At 43.1% G+C, this 19,270-nt stretch overlaps 1 protein-coding gene across 6 annotated transcripts in view; it reads right to left on the minus strand.

The window, feature by feature from the left end:
- Positions 1 to 19,270, minus strand: part of LOC119862907 (Grid2 interacting protein) — a 114,999-nt gene that overhangs the window by 47,055 nt on the left and 48,674 nt on the right. The window contains exon 1 of one of the 6 annotated variants that reach the window (XM_043493770.1): positions 15,583 to 15,906. The exons of the other annotated variants lie outside the window; for them this stretch is intronic. Coding sequence (XP_043349705.1) covers positions 15,583 to 15,596 — 14 coding nt within the window. The 5' untranslated portion in view covers positions 15,597 to 15,906. Of the gene's footprint in view, positions 1 to 15,582; positions 15,907 to 19,270 lie in introns of those variants that run through there. 6 annotated transcript variants of the gene reach the window in all.

Here is a 19,270-nt window from a genome sequence, read left to right on the forward strand (position 1 = left end):
ATAAATTTGTTAGTCTCTAAGGTGCCACAAGTACTCCTTTTCTTATTACAAAATTGCCACCCTTAAATCTTTTACTGAGTGGCCAGAGAGGTTGAAGTGTTCTCCTACCGGTTTTTTAATGTTATGATTCCTGATGTCAGATTTGTGTCCATTTATTCTTTTGCGTAAAGACTGTCCAGTTTGACCAATGTACATGGCAGAGGGGCATTGCTGGCATATGATGGCATATATCACATTGGTAGAGGTGCAGGTGAACGAGCCTCTGATGGCGTGGGTAATGTGATTAGGTCCTGTGATGGTGTCGCTTGAATAAATATGTGGACAGAGTTGGCATCGGGCTTTGTTGCAAGGATAGGTTTCTGGGTTCGTGTTTTTGTTGTGTGGTATGTGGTTGCTGGAGAGTATTTGCTTCAGGTTGGGGGGCTGTCTGTAAGCGAGGACTGGTCTGTCTCCCAAGATCTGTGAGAGTGAGGGATCATTTTTTAGGATAGGTTGTAAATCTCTGATGATGCACTAGAGAGATTTTAGTTGGGGGCTGAAGGTGACAGCTAGTGGTGTTCTGTTATGAAAGCTTATGCCCTAATAAATTTGTTAGTCTCTAAGGAGCCACAAGTACTCTTGTTCTCATTACACACAAGGTCTGCATTGACTGGAAATAAAACATTCACTTCTTTAGCCTCACTTCATGTCCTGAGCCTCTGGCTATACAGGGCTTTAGTAAAACTGAAGCAGAGACAGTCCCCAAAGAGTCCAATGATGTCTGATGCCTAATGGGACAGGGCACAACAGGAGAGTTCAGTCATCTCTGTGGGGACCTCCAGCCCAGCTGAATGTGCTCTTCAAAGCTTTGTTCTTTATCTTATTACAGAGAGCGAGAGAGCATTTCCATATATCAAAGGTCCTCCCAGGGACCTGTGACAGCACAGCACCATAACTTGCTCTTGCACCAGATGCTGAGACAGCTTCCATGGCTTTTGGGCCCTGACTCCCCAGAGGCTTATACTTTGTGCTGCCCTTAGCCCTGTGCAGTTGCTATAAAAATGCTACAAATTAGAATTCCCTGCTCACTCACCACTGGATACACCCATTTTGCACAGAAGTAACTTGTGACGCAAGATGCCAGGCTGGGGAGAATCAGGCTCTATTGTAAATAAAGACACCCCTCTGTGCTGCACACGTAGAAATGACAACTGCAAATCTGCTTAGGCAAGTGGTGGTGACACAAAGGACCTGCCTCAGAGACTCAGCATTATATTGGGAAGGAGGAGCCCAGAGTGCATGGCACAAAAGTCTCAAGGTATTAAACTGACGTCTGCCTCACCGAACTAGGAGCTACGGGCCTTTCACCATTGCTAATAGCTGTGATTCTATGGGAGTGCAGAGGAAGGCCCCTGCAAACACCTGGGAGCACTGGAAAAACATTCAAATCACCCAGTGTATCTGTGCAATATTTCTGTCCCTGCCAACTCTCAGATCAGGACCAACACAAATTAAAGCAACAATAAAAACTGAGTTGAGTCCAGGTTTCTATGCTGAATGATCCCACTAGCCAGGCATCAGAGCACTCAACACAACTTCATCCCCTTTAACCAAATCTAAGGTGTCATTCAGCACCCTCTCCTCCCACTAACTCAATCCTGGGGAGGCATGCAGTCCCCCTTTTCCCCATCCATCGAACCTGGATTTGGGCATTCAGCACATAAATATGTTTGTTTAAATCTTTTTGCCCTCTGTAAAATCCTCAGACTGCTTCCTGCTTCACTAAACTTCTCCCACAAAGCAACATCACAAATGCCAGTGGTCTCTTTGTAATCCACAGTATTTTCACTGTTGCAGAATGATGCACTTCTGGGATGCCAGTGGTGAACCAGGAGGTATCAAGAGCATTTCACGGAGGAAGAAAATATTTTATAAATGATTAATCATAAGATATTTCCATGCTCAGTATCCCTGCAGCCTGGTTAAAGGAACATTCTTCACAGAAATCAGTGTTTAACTCATTCCGTGCATTTCACCTTAAGCAGGCATAAATCTGAAGGGACAGCTCAACAATTTAGCTTTCATCTGCACTGAGTCATCACTCCAAACTTCCACAACTAGTCATCATGCTCATTAGTTATAGCCTCTTTCTTGGATATGCTCTAGCTGGCTATGCATTGTGTGCTGCAGAATGCAGTCATTCCAGTAGCAAAATAAATTGATGCAACAGCTTATGTCTCCCATTAAGGTTCTGCTCTGAGGTCTGAAATGGGATGATGGAACAAGGTCAGTGAGGACTAGCAAATGGTTTAACTGCAGATATGTCCCCAGATTGCATCAATTTACTGCAGTACTTTGGTGATACAGAAACATTGCTCCAAGCCCTGCACTGCATCATCTTTATATGACATAAAATACCATTCCATTCTGCTCATAGGGATCTCAAGCCCTGGTGCTGGTATCGTCCCCATCCAGCTCCTGAACAGCTCTTCACATTTATTTTCGAGTTGAAAACCCTTGCCCTGGTTCTGGTTTCATTGACAAAAAAATTAATTCCAAAATGACACTCCCTGACCCCAGATTGGCAGCCTCTAGGGCTCCTTTCCTCAGGCCTAAAATCTGTTACACTTCTTTCCACTCTGGTGGGAACCAGAGCCTAACCCCCTCTTCCCGAGGGCTACTACCATCTCCCATACATTCAGGGTGGAGTCTAAAGAGCTACACCTGACCCCATGTGTCAACAGTATTTAGCCAGCAGCTTTAGACAAGGCTCCAGCAGCTGCTAACAGGGTGGCTCACTGATACAGGCTCTCCAAATGTTCTGCATTTTCATAACACAAACTGACCAGATGACCTAGTGATAGGGGAGCCCAGGGTTCAGGACCCAAGTGCCCTAGGCTGACTCTATACTCTGCACTGGAAACTGCTGACTGATTATACAAAGAGGAAGGTAATAGCTTCCATGTTTGTATTTAGAGTCCAAAATATATAGGGGCTTGAAACTAACCCTCCTTTCACTCACACCCCCCCCCCCCAAAGCTGGAGTAGAGCTGTGTAAATCTAGCATGAAAGGCCAGTCTGATGATGTGCAGCTGCTCTGTGGCAACCACCACAATATGTGCAGGTCAATGGGATGAAAAAAAAATGCATGGGGCATCCATGCCCCTGAGTTTGCTCACTCTTCAATCTACCCTGGGTTTTTGTAAGGTGCCCATCACGTGGTCACGTGGTAACTATGCCATGTACCACAATTAAGCACAGCACTGAGCAAGCCCTAAGTGGCAATATTTTCACAGCTCCCTTTGTTCCCTGTGTCCACAAGCCTGGGAGTAGTTTTGGCTTTTCGCTTTCGTTCTTGCATTCTGCTGCCTCCCCAGCTATCTCCCTGATTGTTGGTTGGGCCAGGGAAACTGCTGTTACTGGAAGAAGGCTTTACGTTGCACCTAGATATGAACATGGTCAGGGTTAGACGCATCTCATCTTCTTTGGTAAGGTATCTCCCACAGCTGGGGTCCTGCCACTGGGCCCGACCGTAGAGCATAGCTCTTTGGCCTTGTGGGAAATACATTGTCAGAACACGTGATGGTTAACACGTTTTAACCAAACTGACATTACATGAGTTTTCCCTTGGTGTGAACAAGGACAGTCAGGTTTAAAATCTGTTAGGTAAGTGTGTGATAAACACTTTTAAACATGACCATACTGGTCCATATGAAGGATAAAATTGCTTTTCATATTGTGCTATTTAAAAAATGTTAGTTAACATGTTCTAACTCAGTTAAATTTCTCAGGATAGACAAGGCTTTGGAGGTTTGTGTCCGCCCAGACTCCTCTTACAAAGCTCACTCTGCAATAGATGTGTACTGTGTACCTGTGGGATGCATGTTCCCAGCTTCAGAGCCAAACACACATGTAACAAGGCGGTGTTATTTTAAAAGTAATTGTCGTTTTTGTCTAACCTGGATCTTTATAAAACCCCTGTCACCATAGTATCTAAGGACCACTTGTTTTTCCTTGTTTAATTAATATGAGCAAAGAATTTGCAGTAAATGTATTATGCTCACTCTTTTAAAAACTCACAAAACAGGCTGTAGTGATTTCTCTCTCTTAATATAGGAAAATTCCATTGCTCCAATTATATTTCACGGACAAGGTATTTCCTTCCTTCCCACTATTCCCTTACCCAGTGGAGCACCTTGAAAAAGATTCAGAAACAGGTGTGCACTAATCATGTATGAACCAGAACCAGTTTGCTGTGATTTCTGTGTCAGGTATGGTTTCTGAACTGCAGACTTTCAGTGCAGTTTAGACTCCACAGTCCTTACCTCCAGTAAGGTTCAGATGAAAGACTGGGAACAAATACTGACCACAGTTATCAAACAGAGAAGCCTGAAGCTTGTTCAGAGCTCCAAGTCAATTAGTGCTGACTCTATAGCTAAGAACGGCACCTCCACTGGAGATAAGGATTCAATCAGAGAGGTTAGGGATGGAAAAAACCCTATGAGATTATCCAGTCCAGCTTCCTAACAGTGCAAGATTGTGCTTGTCAGTATTTTCATTCCTAGAATTCCAACCAGTCTAGTTCTAAGAATCCGAAGCAATGGATCTTTCCATCCCTTCCCTTGGGGAAACTGTTCCACAGCCTGATACATCTCACTGTCGGGATGTTTTTCCCTTGATATTCAGCCAAATTTTTCCCTTTCCTAGTTTCATCCCGTTACGCCTATATTATGTATCATTCTAAATAATTTCTCCTCATCTTCAGCGATTACATACCTCAGACTTCTGTTGTGTACTTGGCTTAACCAAACCAGATGCATTCAGCTCTTTGAATCTTTCCCCAATCCCTCCAGTCCCCTGAATTTTTTATTGTTGTTTTTTCTTTTAACTCCCTTCAATTTCTCAGTATCTCTCTGGTAACGTACAACAATATTCCCATTACAGTCAGCCAAGAGCCATATCAGGAGGGACTCTCACCTCCCTGCTTCACAACATGATACACAAGAGAATATGTTTAAAGAATATAGTTTAATAAAACGGCAACAACAGAAGTCACTAGTAAAATCAGCCTCACGCTCTTTGTGGGGGTGGGACCCATTAGTCTGCTCTGCCAAAGATTATGAGACATCCTCATTAAATCTAACATCATGCATTATAAATGGAGAGAGAGAGAGATCAGTAAGACATACCGAAAATGTCGAGAGAAATTCCGGTCCTTTCCCATTGGTAAGCGTGTGATAGGAACAAAAGGAAGATTCTTCAGATCCTCAGGCAGATGACAGTCAGACTAGGATCACACCCAGGACACGGTCAGATCCAAACAAATACAAACCATACACCAGCCGGTGCACCTGCTGTTACTTTACACCTCCCTCAGTGCTGAGGGATATGTATCCAGATGGATCATTTGCCCATGAACTATACCTGGGATAAGCCTCTCCTGTCTCCCCTTTCACGCTTTCCTCTTGTCTAGTTTCTTGCACTCTCTGTCCCAGAGCTGGGGGTTTACCACATAATAAGGTTTTCCTTGTTCATCAATTCTGCTTTTAAGGTCTGTTTTGCTTTTTATTTTGCCCAGTGGCTCAAGAGATGTTTTTGACCATCCCCTGCCTCCCCACACCCAGGCAAGGAAGCCTCCTGCCTTCTTTAAAACTGCAGACACTGTCTCTGTAGTTCCAGCTGGAAGCTATCTTGTAGCATTACTGCAAAGAAAGGAGGGCACCAATCCTTCCTGAACTCCAGAGGGATGCCTGTGATAGTGCTAATTAGTTGACTTCTAAAGTGTTTCTGTTTAAATTACATGCCATTATAATGGGTGAAAAGCCTTAAAGGAAAACAGCAACCAGAGTCTCTGGATTGCTTAGCTGTTTTCAGAGCTTTTCTCCTGTGGCTCAGTTCAGAGCCCTCTTTTGCCTGGAAGACTATGGGTTCACATCTGTTCAGCAGACGGCTTTATTCCCAACCCTGATTCTTCAGGAGCTACTGCTGCACTGATATAGGGTCTATCACCAATTTAAACCCATTCCAGATTATTTTCCTCTCTCCCTCTCAGTCATGATAACATTTCCTCCCTTTACACTCCTGTTTCAAAATAGCACTGAAGGATCACGCCAGCTCTATTTCAGAATGAGAAATGGTGACAAAGAAGCAACTGCCTTTCTTGTGGCGTTTCAAGCACACAGCAGGAGCCTATCTGTGTTTCTATCCATTCACCCTCATGTCTGAATGCAATTTCATCACTGTTACATTTTGAAAAAAGCCCACTTGAGACCAATGTGATTCAGAGCTGAGTGCAATGCTGAGTCTTGTTCTTTACACCATTACCCAAGAGTATGCAGCGACCCCAACACCAGCAGGAAGGAGGGCTTCAGCATTCTCCCCTTCCCTCCTCTTCCCAGCCTTTCTACCTGCTTGCTCTCCTTGGCCATATCCCAGGAGCTGCCACAACCTCATCCCCTGGCCGGAAGGAGGTGCTCTACATCTTGCAAGATTGAGTCCTTTATCTCCTCCTCTCACTCTCAGCTTCATGCCCTCTCTCTACCATGCTGTCAAGGGAGGTGATTTAGCTTTTATACTGCACACTCCTCAGTGCCTTAATCCAGAGTTGTAAAGTGCCATGTAAATTTATGCTGCAGCGTACATTATTTATTCAGTAAAGATAACATAATTTTAGAAAGTCCAACTGCAGCCCCAAGATATAAAAGCTGCATTATGCAAAGCAGCCCTCCAAGTCATTTCTGCCATGTTGGGAAGTCCAATCTTTAGAGCTATATAAAAAAAATCCCTTGATTTTAATAATGTTGTCTTTCTACACAGCAAATTATTTCATTTATTTAATAAAGAGGGCGCAGAGCTGCCAATCTAAGAAATTATCTTCAGGTAGATATCAAGGGAATAAAAAATGAAAAATGTTTGATTTATCATCACAACAACTTGACCCTGAGCCTGTCAGTTGTGCAGAGAAACACGTCTCAGAATGGATTAAAACACTGAACTATATTTGGATTACATCTGAGTTGTACTATATAAATTCCTCCAATAGGGCTACCAGCCTGGAAAAAACACTTCAGCCTTAAACATACACTGCCAGGTAAAAAAAATAAATCACTTATTATTATGCAAACATTCTTGCCTGTGTTACAAATACAGCAAGAGCCTAAGTTATTAAACTGAATTAATTTTCTAAAATCTAATTTAATTTTCACAATTTATGCCAGTTTTTTAATTTGTCAGTCACTCATATTCACTTTTGGATTCTAGCCAATTTCACTTTCAGGTTCTTATGCAGTAGCCCAGTGCTGCAATGTGTAAGCTGCAAATGTTGCAGGGCACAATTAATGGTTTAAAAAACGAAAACCTGTTTCCACTGGGATTAAAACAGAAATTCTTTCTAAAATTTGTATTAGTCTGTAAAGCTTTTTTACTAAACCTACATTTGGGGCCACATTTTACCTTCTGTACTCGCTTAAAGTTGTTCATTCTCAATTCACAAATAGCCCAATTAATGCGCAAAGCCATATATTAGGGTTGTCCCACTTGACTTTTCACAGAACCGTGTCTCTTCCTGACATAAGCATTCTGCCGCCAAGCACTTGAAGTAGCTAAATATATTTTCTGTGCCACTGCACCACATTGTCAAGGTTTGACTTGGTATTATGATATGGTGGTGTTTGCCACTTCTCCAAAATGCAGATTCTGCATATGATATCACACCATCCCCCTAAAAGCAGAGGCTGTATCACAAGGTACCCTAGAGGTTTTAAAAAAAAAAAAAAAAAAAAAAGGAGTACTTGTGGCACCTTAGAGACTAACAAATTTCTTAGAGCATAAGCTTTCGTGAGCTACAGCTCACTTCGAGTAAAAGAGGTTAATGGGAATTGTTATTTGCAGCTGAACACTATTAAAGAGAATTAAAACAAAGTTCCACCGCTACCACCCCTCCACTGCAGCACTTCAGTGGATACTCTCATGATAAATACCCCAAGCCTTAAAGTAGTTGGGGCAGGGGATGTTCTTTATAAGTATGCTCAGAGAGATAATGGAAACATGTAAAGATCCTGCATATCCCGGAGAACAGAAGGGACAGAAAATCAGCAATACATGTGCATGTGTTTACAGTCCCTGTCTTGGAATCAGGCCATCAACAACAACCCAGGAACATAAGAGCTTCTACAAAACAAGCTTTACGCAAGAAGGATTTGCAAATGGAAATTATTACTTCAGCTTCTGCAGCAAGCACAGAACTGTAATTTTCACACAATGCATTTTTATGTACACTAGACTATTATCCCCTGTAGTTTAAGGCTCAATTATTCATTTAGTCACAGATGTTTTGCAGATGTGGCCATAATTATCATTAAAGAGAAATGAAGGCACTTTTCCACATGAGAACAGATGCTGACTTGGGCATTATGTGATAGCTGTTTATAAACCAAGAAGAACTAAGCAAATCAAAACAGAGAACAATGGGTCAAATCCTGATGTTCTGAACCAGGCCTTCCCGTCTTTACTCATACAAACCTTTGTCCAAAGTCGTCAGTTGGAGCTTTGACTGCATAAAGACTGAATTCAAACTGGATAAGGATTTCAGGAGAACCAGAATATCCTTAGATTTGTAAGGTCTGAAGGAACTGTTAAAATCATCTAGTCTAATCTCCACTCCTGCATAACAGCCCATAGAATTTCACACTGTAATTCCTGTATAAAGTCCATAACTTCTGGTTGAGTTAAAACCTTGAGCGGTTTTTTGAGAAAGAGGTATCTAGTCCTGAGTTAGAGACTCCAAGCAATGGAGAACCCAACACATCCATTAGTAAATTGTTCCAATGGCTAATTACCATCAGTGTTAAAAAACTGCACCTTATTCCAGTCTCAATTTGTCTAGTTTCAACTTCCAACCACTGGAGCTCCTTATGTCTTTGTCTGCTAAGTTAAAGAGCCCTCTGCTATCAGAAATCTTCTCCCCAGGTAGATACTTACAGATTGGGATCAAGTCACCTGTTAAAATTCTCTTTGACAAGATGAGATTGAGCTTCTTAAGTCTCTCACTGTAAAGCACGTCTTCAAGACCCTGTATCATTCTTATAGCTCTTTTCTGAATCCTTTCCAGTTTTTCACATCCTTTTTGAAATGTGGACACTAGAACCGTCAGAGTCTCACTAATCCTATAGACAGAGGCAACACCACCTCCTTACTCCTACTCAATATTCCCCGGTTTATATAGTCAAGAATTGCTTTACCCCTCTTAGCCACAGCATCACACTGGGAGCACACGTTCAGCTAGTTATCCAACATAATCCAAAGTCCTCTCTATAAAACCCTTTATCTTGAGAGATCCCCAAAGCAGTCACCACTGGCTGCCTTTTTGTATCAGCAACTCAAAATATTTTTTTAGGAAGAGGGAAAATGGTAAAATATTTTAGCAGTTAAAATGAAAGGAGGAAATTAGGGAAGAAGAAGTCTATAAGCATCTCTAGTTAGCAGCATAATATACACAGTATTGCAAGGTTTCAGAGTAGCAGCCGTGTTAGTCTGTATTCGCAAAAAGAAAAGGAGTACTTGTGGCACCTTAGAGACTAACAAATTTATTTGAGCATAAGCTTTCGTGAGCTACAGCTCACTTCATCGGATGCAAAGTATTGCAAAGTGCTGTGTCACAGTGTATTTTTATAATACAACAGCAGCCTGATTTCTCCACTGCCTTGCACCTTACCTAGTAACTCCCACCAGTGCAAAGCGAATGCACAATGCTGCCATACCAACATGGCTGAGTTTTACACTCACGTTGCACAGGTGGAAATGAAATCACAGACCCTAATACGCTGTTACTCTCCAGTTGCTTTGTGCTGCTCCAGTGTAAGAGAGCAGAGACACAGGCTCCAGATTTCTTGTTAAATGCTAGAAAAGGGTCAAATGAAGTCTGTTATGTCATAGGGTACTAACCAAGATAAGCAGAATCATTTGTATAGCCAATAAAGCTGATGTAGCATGTTTTTATTGATCCAAATAATTAGCTCAATGCTTTGAAGGAGGCATAATAATGGGGCATTGTTTAAACAAAAGAAGTCCAATATCTTCATATTTTTCAAGAAAAGAGACTCATCTGGGATTCCTTCCTCCTATTCTTCCTCTTAGCCCTCCTCCCAGTTCACACAGGTGTACAAGGCTATACAAGATACAGTGCAGAGGAGAATCACACTTGTTGGGTGGTAATGGCTCTCCCACCAACTGGTGAGGGCTGGATGTGATTCAGTTCAGAGTCCATATATTTTGCTTTGAGCATCAAAACCAGGAGGAGTAGGTGATACCTCCTTCCCTCTCTCCCAGGTACCCACACACCCTGCCATTCTCTGTTCAGATAACTATTGATTGCCACTGTGACACCATCTCTCAGAACAAAAGGCCAGTAAGAGCTTCCCTGGAGCCACTGTAACACTTTGTGTTCATTAATGAGTGACCTCCCATATTAATAGATGGGAGTCTGCTCCCTGGGGCGCTCTCACTTGTCACTACATGAGCTCCAGAGTCTGGGAGGAATCAGCAGAGAAGTACATGGGTTTGTAACATCCCTTTCAGCTACCAAAACTGATGTCACCTTCTGCTCAGGTAGTTTAATACATTCTGATCAAGTGGCGTTGTCCTACTGTGAAGGGTAATTCTGAAAATCCTGCTTCAGAGACATACCTGAGACAAAAAGAAAAGCAGTACTTGTGGCACCTTAGAGACTAAGAAATTTATTAGAGCATAAGCTTTCGTGAGCTACAGCTCACTCACGAAAGCTTATGCTCTAATAAATTTGTTAGTCTCTAAGGTGCCACAAGTACTCCTTTTCTTTTTGCGAATACAGACTAACACGGCTGCTACTCTGAAACCATCTATTCTAAGAAGCTTAGCAAATAACAATGCCAAGCACCATTCATAGGCTGTGACCTAATCCCTTTGAATCAAGCACCAATTTACCCCCTGCTCCAGGCTCACCTCCAGAGGCCCAATGACTATGTCCCCCTCCTCTGCCAAGTACCACACACAGGCTGCAGGCTAACCCCTAGGGACATCTTGCCCCTCTCTGCACAGAAAAGTGCCACATACATAGGTAGTGGACTAGCCCACAGGGTCTGTGGTGGTGACTTACCTTTATAGCCTACTCCAAAGCAAAACTTATTCCCCACTGCAAAGCAGATGGCCAGTTCGCACATCCAGGCTTCAACCTAACTTCTAGAGCCATTTTCTCAGAGTTATTTTGCAGTGGTGTAGTTAGAACAATTCCTACCTTTCCCATGAGTGCAGGCTCTGCCAACAGCAGCTGCAGCCTGCCTGTTTCCAATCAATCAGTCTAGACTTTTGTGGAAGAGGGGAAGGGGGTTATTTCTGCAGACACTCTACCTTCTTTTGGTTCCCCTACTTCATACTGCCTCTTTCTAGGCTAGGGTGCCAGATGTCCCAATTTTATAGGGACAGTCCCAATTTTTGGGTCTTTTTCTTATATAGCCTCCTATTACCCCCCATTCCCTGTCCCAATTTTTCACATTTGCTGTCTGGTCATCCTATTCTAGGCCCTGTGCTTTCACACCCTCCATCTGGAACCAAACAAGAACCCCTCAGGTCATGACAGAGCAGGCACACTGGGACCAAACACCTCCATAGGCTGCACCTCAGAATTCTGACAGTAGCCAGCAGCACTTCGTAGTATTCTGAATGCTGCATGGAGGCCCTCCCACACTATGAAATACATATACCACAGTGAGAAACCACTCAATCTGGGAAAGAGTACCAGCAAGGCTCAAAGGTATCTTGTGAGGCAGACGCTAGCAAACCTGGTCTCTGTGAAGGGGATGTTACACTGGAGATGAACTGGTTTGACTTATCTGTAGATCACAAAGTTAGGAGAGCAGGCTGACTTGTTTCCCTCATAACAGATCAGCAGGTTCTAGCAGGCTGACTGGTTCCTGCAGGCAGGTGCTGCTTAGCTGGTGAAACTGAGTGTTTGCAGTCAGCTCCCACACATCACTTTGCCCAGCACCTTCCTCATTACCATCTGCAGCTCCTTCTGTTCGGACTCCTACTGCATGCCATCTACGGTGCCCCCGTGCACTGAGAGAGCAAAGGATCGGGATCGGGATCCAGACTCCAAGGGCCTTATTCTCCATTGCCCTGCACCTCGGGCATTCATTTACACCAGTGCCAAATGGGGGTAAAACACACCCAATCTGAATAGTAGTGCCTTGCATCCCCTTTGCATTGATGTAAAGCACTACACCAGAGACAAGGTTAACATGGAATCAGGCCATGAGTCCTCTCTCAGTCCTCCATCATGCCTCCATTCCCAGAAGGAATTCATAGGAGAGTCCAAAGTCCACAATCTGAATTCCTTTTACTTAATTTAGACATGGGTCCTATTAGAATCCAAACTTCCCTAAAGTATAAGGGGAGATAGAGCCAGGGTTCTGACAATCCTCAGCCTTAGCCAGCACGAAACAGCCCTGCCAAGGTAGCTGGGGATTCTCCTGCTGTAAGGACAGGATAACTGGCTTGATAGGGAGACGGGGAGCAGGCAGAGGGTTGGCAAAAGTGTGGCCAGACCATGCTGCAGTCCATAACTGGAATCTCCTTCCTTTGAAGTTTTTAAGGTCAGGCTTGTCAAAGCCCTGGCTGGGATAATTTAGTTGGGGATTGGTCCTGCTTTGAGGAGGGGGTTGGACTAGATGACGTCCTGAGGTCCCTTCCAACCCTGATATTCTATGATTCTATGATAACAGACCCTAAAGGATTGTTTCTGCCAACATAAATTAAAGCAGCCCTCAGGTTGCTTTAAATTACATGAGGGGCCAAAGCAGTCCTCAGTGAGCCCCGGGTACTGGTGCAGCTGTGCACGTCCTTCCCCCTGAAGGGTAGAGCAGCCTGCACTCCCATGGACAGGCAAGTAGCAGTTATGCCCCCCACAGACTAAAACTGAAAAGAGTGGGCCTGATCCTCTACTCACATATACCAATGAAAAGATGGAGTCTGTCTCTGGAAGTTAGTGGAGCGTTACTGATGTAAAACTGCTGGAAGTGAGAGGAGACGTGGGCTCCTTACTTCTGCTTTTAGAAGTGACATTTCAGTATGGTAGAAAGGGGGCTCCGGGTTTTGTGAAAATATGCCATCCCTCCAAGGAAGTAAATACATGTAAATGCATTTCTAACTCTAAAGGCTTGCTGTGTATCAGCAACAGCTTCTTCCAAGCATGTCCAATCATGTTGCTCTATTCAGGGTCTAGTCTGTTTTTTAAACTCCATGGTCTGGAAATAACAACTAACTCAACTTCCCATGACTGTTTCATTTACAGAAAACTAAAAACATTTTTGAATCGAACAATTACTTTCTTACATAAAAGTTACAAATCATTAAAAAAAATATAACCTGCTATCTGTTTTGATCAAACCATTCCTGACACCATGAGAAAGGACTGTCAAAACAAAGAGCAGTATCTTCACAGGAAAGTTTACACTGGGTCATACTGGTCATAACCTATTTGAACTTTCCCCAGTGTAAAAGGAGCCTCACTCCCAGTCATTTTGATTCTTGCTATCCAGTTGCAGATACCTCTTCTGCTGCCCTAATTCCTTTTTTGGTCATTTAACATATGTCTGACTAGAAGATTAGTGAGTTTTTAAAGGGAAATAAGCAAGAAGCTGCTTTTCCTCCTTTATCTTTCCTGCTTTACACAGAATTTCACAGAGGATCTGCATGGATTTTTAGACAAGATGAGAGCGTTATTTGGTTTGAAGTTCTAAATTCTGTACAAAATCAGCAAGACAAAATAAAGCAAATCCAATGGGGATATTGTCTCTCTCTCTTACTAGCAGTATTTCCACATAAAAACAGAGAAAACATCCATCATATCTCAGAGGAGCAGATCTTTGGGTGGGGGGAGTGGGGAAAATGGCACAATCTAAAATATATAAATCCCTCTAGCTAAAATTAAATTTCTTATCCAGTGAGTGTCACAGATGGCTGGAGAAGTTTAATACTGTGACATTCCAAGCAATTTTATTGCTGTGAAGAACAAGCTGAGAAAAATAGATTGTGTCTGAACCATTATTAAAATGAACTTAGTGGAATCTCTTCAGTAATAGAAGAATCCCTGATGGGTAGAGGTTTAATCTTTGTCAGCAATCTAAAATGACTGTGATAAAAAAAAAATCACTCATACTCCCATCTCCCTGGAAGGGGGGTTGTTCATGGAATACACTGTTTGGTTTTCTCCCAACAAATGTAGGTTGCTTAAAAAGCAAACAAATAGTTTACAATAAAGAAAGTACCAGTAATACACTGTACCGCTGAATACGACCTTACACTAAAATACAGCCTGAGGAAAAGATGTCAAGAAAGTGCACAAAAATGTATAATAAGCTGCATAACATCCCTAGAGTTATCATCTAATGAACAAATATGTTCTGAGGTCAGTGGAATAGACAGGAAGATTAGAAACTGAACATACCCTGCACTACACACATTCAGCTATTCAAGCCCCAAGTTAAAGGGACATTTATAGTTTGTAAAAACAAGCTTTTATAACACTGAAGAGCAATAGAAAGAGTCAATTAATGTCCAATTTCAAACAAGCAGATTGTGATAGGGTTAAACATTTCCACAACTTAACAACTTGAATTAAAATGGTTGTTTTTATACCCAAACACTACTGTACTGGGCACCTAAAAGCGAAACAGACAATAACGAAAAGTGACTGCGACTTCACTGATGTTCACTGTCCAAGCCAAGAGAAATGCAAAATGTTAACAAAGAGCAGAAAGAGTGACAAGTTCACTGGATTTTTAAGGCACTAAAATGCTGTTAGTAACTTAAGAAAGAAATCTGTTTCTTTACAACACTGATTTGTAAGTTGAGTGTCCCTTTAAAGTATCTGGGAAAAGACACTCAGTCATTCTGAGACAGATTTAAGTGTAGCAGCCGTGTTAGTCTGTATTCGCAAAAAGAAAAGGAGGACTTGTGGCACCTTAGAGACTAACAAATTTATTTGAGCATAAGCTTTCATGAGCTACAGCTCACTTCATCGGATTTGCTGCATTCTGAGACAGCATTAGGAAGTATCAGGAAGAGATGTGCTGCAACCTAACACTTCCCTGCTGATACTGCAACTCCTCCGTGTAATAAAAACAGTTGTGAAATGAAAGAACCCAGAGGCTCACACACTGTTGGGATCCCAGCTGACCCCAAACAAACCAAAATCACAACACAGTCACTTTCTAACTTAAATGTGTGACACCCTCACCTCCACACACCCATACCCAAGTTCAACCTGGAGGTGTTTCCCAACTAACAAGTGAGTTCCATTGTCTGGAGTCACTGTTTAAAAAGACCAAGTGCCTGAGGAATAGAGGAAAAAGTTTCCCTATCTCCCTCTACTTGACTGAGTCCCACTGACCCAACAAGTCACCTCTGACGGAAGCCCTTGTACAGGGAGGATGTTTAGCATTAATTAACTTTCGCTGGCTGAGTTTTTGCAGTGTCCGGTGTTATCATTAGATTACGGAATTAAGTTATTAAAAATCATTCCAGTTCCGCCCCCTGACTCCCCTAGGAAAGGTCTCATTTGTTACTTACCCAAGGCAGCTCATCTTTCCCTCTTGCTGCTGTATTTCATCATATCTGAGCAGAACTAAAACTGTGCACTTTACTATGTACACCAACCATATGGGCAAGGGGACTGAGTGCAGTGAGGAACTGGCACAGCATATGCATTATCCCTGCCATCCACAACGAAACAGATGAAAATGTCAGCAAATTAAAATCTGCAGGAGCTTAATTCTGGATAAATGGGCTGAAATCCATTTGAAAAAAAAAAATCAACCCTAGCATAGAGGGAGGGGGAGTGTTTCTCCAGAAGGGGGATTTGATTGTGTGCTAAATCTCTGGTTTCTTGAGGTATGCCAAAAAAACACTTGGCAGGAAATATGTTAAATCATTAAGGGGGGAGACAGGTAGGCATATGGAGGAATCATCAAAGGAGGAGACCCAACAGCAACAGCAGCATCCCCAAATTTAATCCAGCTAGTGCAAAAAGGAAAGATCCAATCAGGCTACAGCTAGGTTTGGCAGCTAAACTGGGGATTTATAAGCTGCATTACTCTGCACACAATACATGCCAGCACGGAAAAATCTGCATCACATTCAGAGGTGTGCTTTAACCAGAGAAAGAATGCACTTGTGATGCTGTGATCCGGGGGAGGGGACAGTGCACAATAAGTTGTGGGCTGAGAGATGACAAGTAAATGCACATCCTGCATGGGGGGCACAGCCGAAAAACTGCCAGAGCTTCACTGTCCAAAGGGGAGACCACAGAGGGGTTTGCTGGGGGATCCAATTATAAGACACCTAATCTCACCATTTCTTTATGAAAAAAATCACTAAACTTGTGCTGAAATCTACAATTAAAATAATTCACCAGAGAATTAACATGCAGAAGGACTGTATATATTTTATTGTGAAACCATTGGATTCCAGTGATAAAAACAAGAATACTCTCATGCACGTCTCCATTCTGCTTTATCTTCTACTCCTGGATGCATAGCGAATCCCTGGATGCCCCAAGACTTCAGATACAAAGTACCACACTGGTTTAGAAATGGGCCAGAAGTCAGTGTCCATCTGTACCTCCTATATCTAGGAATTTTTGTGGCCCATATCATTACAGTATCTGGGTCTAGGAGTCACTTGGGCAGGAAGCGGACTTGCAGAGGACTTTACTGGCTTTTGATGTCATATGGTGCTAATGATTTCCTGTCTTGCACACCTTTATAAGAGAGAATTCAGTAGTCACACTGAGTGGCTGAATATACAGCCACCAAAAGAAGTCAAAGGCTCAGGCTCCTCTTCTTATGTAAAAAGAAAAGGAGGACTTGTGGCACCTTAGAGACTAACAAATTTATTTGAGCATAAGCTTTCATGAGCTACAGCTCACTTCATCGGATGCATTCAGTGGAAAATACATGGGGAGATTTATATACACACACACAGAACATGAAACAATGGGTTTTATCATACACACTGTAAGGAGAGCGATCACTGAAGATAAGCTATTACCAGCAGGAAGGGGGTGGCAGGGAAGGAGGAAAACCTTTTATGGTGATAATGAAGGTGGGCCATTTCCAGCAGTTAACAAGAACGTCTGAGGAACAGTGGGGGGGGGAGAAATAACATGGGGAAATAGTTTTACTTTGTGTAATGACCCATCCACTCCCAGACTCTATTCAAGCCTAAGTTAATTGTATCCAGTTTGCAAATTAATTCCAATTCAGCAGTCTCTTGTTGGAGTCTGTTTCTGAAGTTTTTTTGTTGAAGGATAGCCACTCTCAGGTCTGTAATCGAGTGACCGGAGAGATTGAAGTGTTCTCCGACTGGTTTTTGAATGTTATAATTCTTAACTTCTGATTTGTGTCCATTTATTCTTTTACGTAGAGACTGTCCAGTCTGACCAATGTACATGGCAGAGGGGCATTGCTGGCACATGATGGCATATATCACATTGGTGGATGCGCAGGTGAACGAGCCTCTGATAGTGTGACTGATGTGACTAGGCCCTATGATGGTGTCCCCTGAATAGATATGTGGACACAGTTGGCAATGGGCTTTGTTGCAAGGATAGGTTCCTGGGTTAGTGGTTCTGTAGTGTGGTGTGTGGTTGCTGGTGAGTATTTGCTTCAGATTGGGGGGCTGTCTGTAAGCAAGGACTGGCCTGTCTCCCAAGATCTGTGAGAGTGATGGGTCGTCCTTCGGGATAGGTTATAGATCCTTGATGATGCGTTGGAGAGGTTTTAGTTGGGGGCTGAAGGTGATGGCTAGTGGCGTTCTGTTATTTTTTTTGTTGGGCCTGTCCTGTAGTTGGTAACTTCTGGGTACTCTTCTGGCTCTGTCAATCTGTTTCTTCACTTCAGCAGGTGGGTATTGTAGTTGTAGGAATGCATGATAGAGATCTTGTAGGTGTTTGTCTCTGTCTGAGGAGTTGGAGCAAATGCGGTTGTATCATAGAGCTTGGCTGTAGACAATGGATTGTGTGATGTGATCTGGATGAAAGCTGGAGGCATGTAGGCAGGAATAGCGGTCAGTAGGTTTCCGATATAGGGTGGTGTTTATGTGACCATCGCTTATTAGCACTGTAGTGTCCAGGAAGTGGATCTCTTGTGTGGACTGGTCCAAGTTGAAGTTGATGGTGGGATGGAAATTATTGAAATCCTGGTGGAATTCCTCAAGGGCTTCTTTTCCATGGGTTCAGATGATGAAGATGTCATCAATGTAGCGCAAGTAGAGTAGGGGCAGTAGGGGACGAGAGCTGAGGAAGTGTTGTTCTAAGTCTGCCATAAAAATGTTGGCATACTGTGGGGCCATGCGGGTACCCATCGCAGTGCCGCTGATTTGAAGGTATACATTGTCCCCAAATGTGAAATAGTTATGGGTGAGGACAAAGTCACAAAGTTCAGCCACCAGGTTTGCCGTGACATTATCAGGGATACTGTTCCTGAAGGCTTGTAGTCTATCTTTCTGTGGAATGTTGGTGCAGAGGCTTCTACATCCATAGTGGCTAGGATGGTGTTTTTAGGAAGATCACTGATGGACTGTAGTTTCCTCAGGAAGTCAGTGGTGTCTCGAAGATAGCTGGAAGTGCTGGTAGCATAGGGCCTGAGGAGGGAGTCTACATAGCCAGACAATCCTGCTGTCAGGGTGCCAATGCCTGAGATGATGGGGCGTCCAGGATTTCCAGGTTTATGGATCTTGGGTAGCAGATAGAATACCCCAGGTCAGGGTTCCAGGGGTGTGTCTGTGCGGATTTGTTCTTGTGCTTTTTCAGGGAGTTTCTTGAGCCAATGCTGTAGTTTCTTTGGAACCCTTAGTGGGATCAGAGGGTAATGGCTTGTAGAAAGTGGTGTTGGAGAGCTGCCTAGTAGCCTCTTGTTCATATTCCGACCTATTCATGATGACGACAGTATCTCCTTTGTCAGCCTTTTTGATTATGATGTCAGAGTTGTTTCTGAGGCTGTGGATGGCATTGTGTTCTGCACGACTGAGGTTATGGGGCAAGTGATGCTCCTTTTCCACAATTTCGCCCGTGCACATCGGCGGAAGCACTCTATGTAGAAGTCCAGTCTGTTGTTTTGACCTTCAGGAGGAGTACACCCAGAATCCTTCTTTTTGTAGTGTTGATAGGAAGGTCTCTGTGGGTTAATATGTTGGTCAGAGGTGTGTTGGAAATATTCCTTGAGTCGGAGATGTCGAAAATAGGATTCTAGGTCACCAC

This window comes from Dermochelys coriacea, chromosome 10, assembly GCF_009764565.3.
Source record: "Dermochelys coriacea isolate rDerCor1 chromosome 10, rDerCor1.pri.v4, whole genome shotgun sequence".
In the NCBI taxonomy this organism is placed as follows: domain Eukaryota; kingdom Metazoa; phylum Chordata; order Testudines; family Dermochelyidae; genus Dermochelys; species Dermochelys coriacea.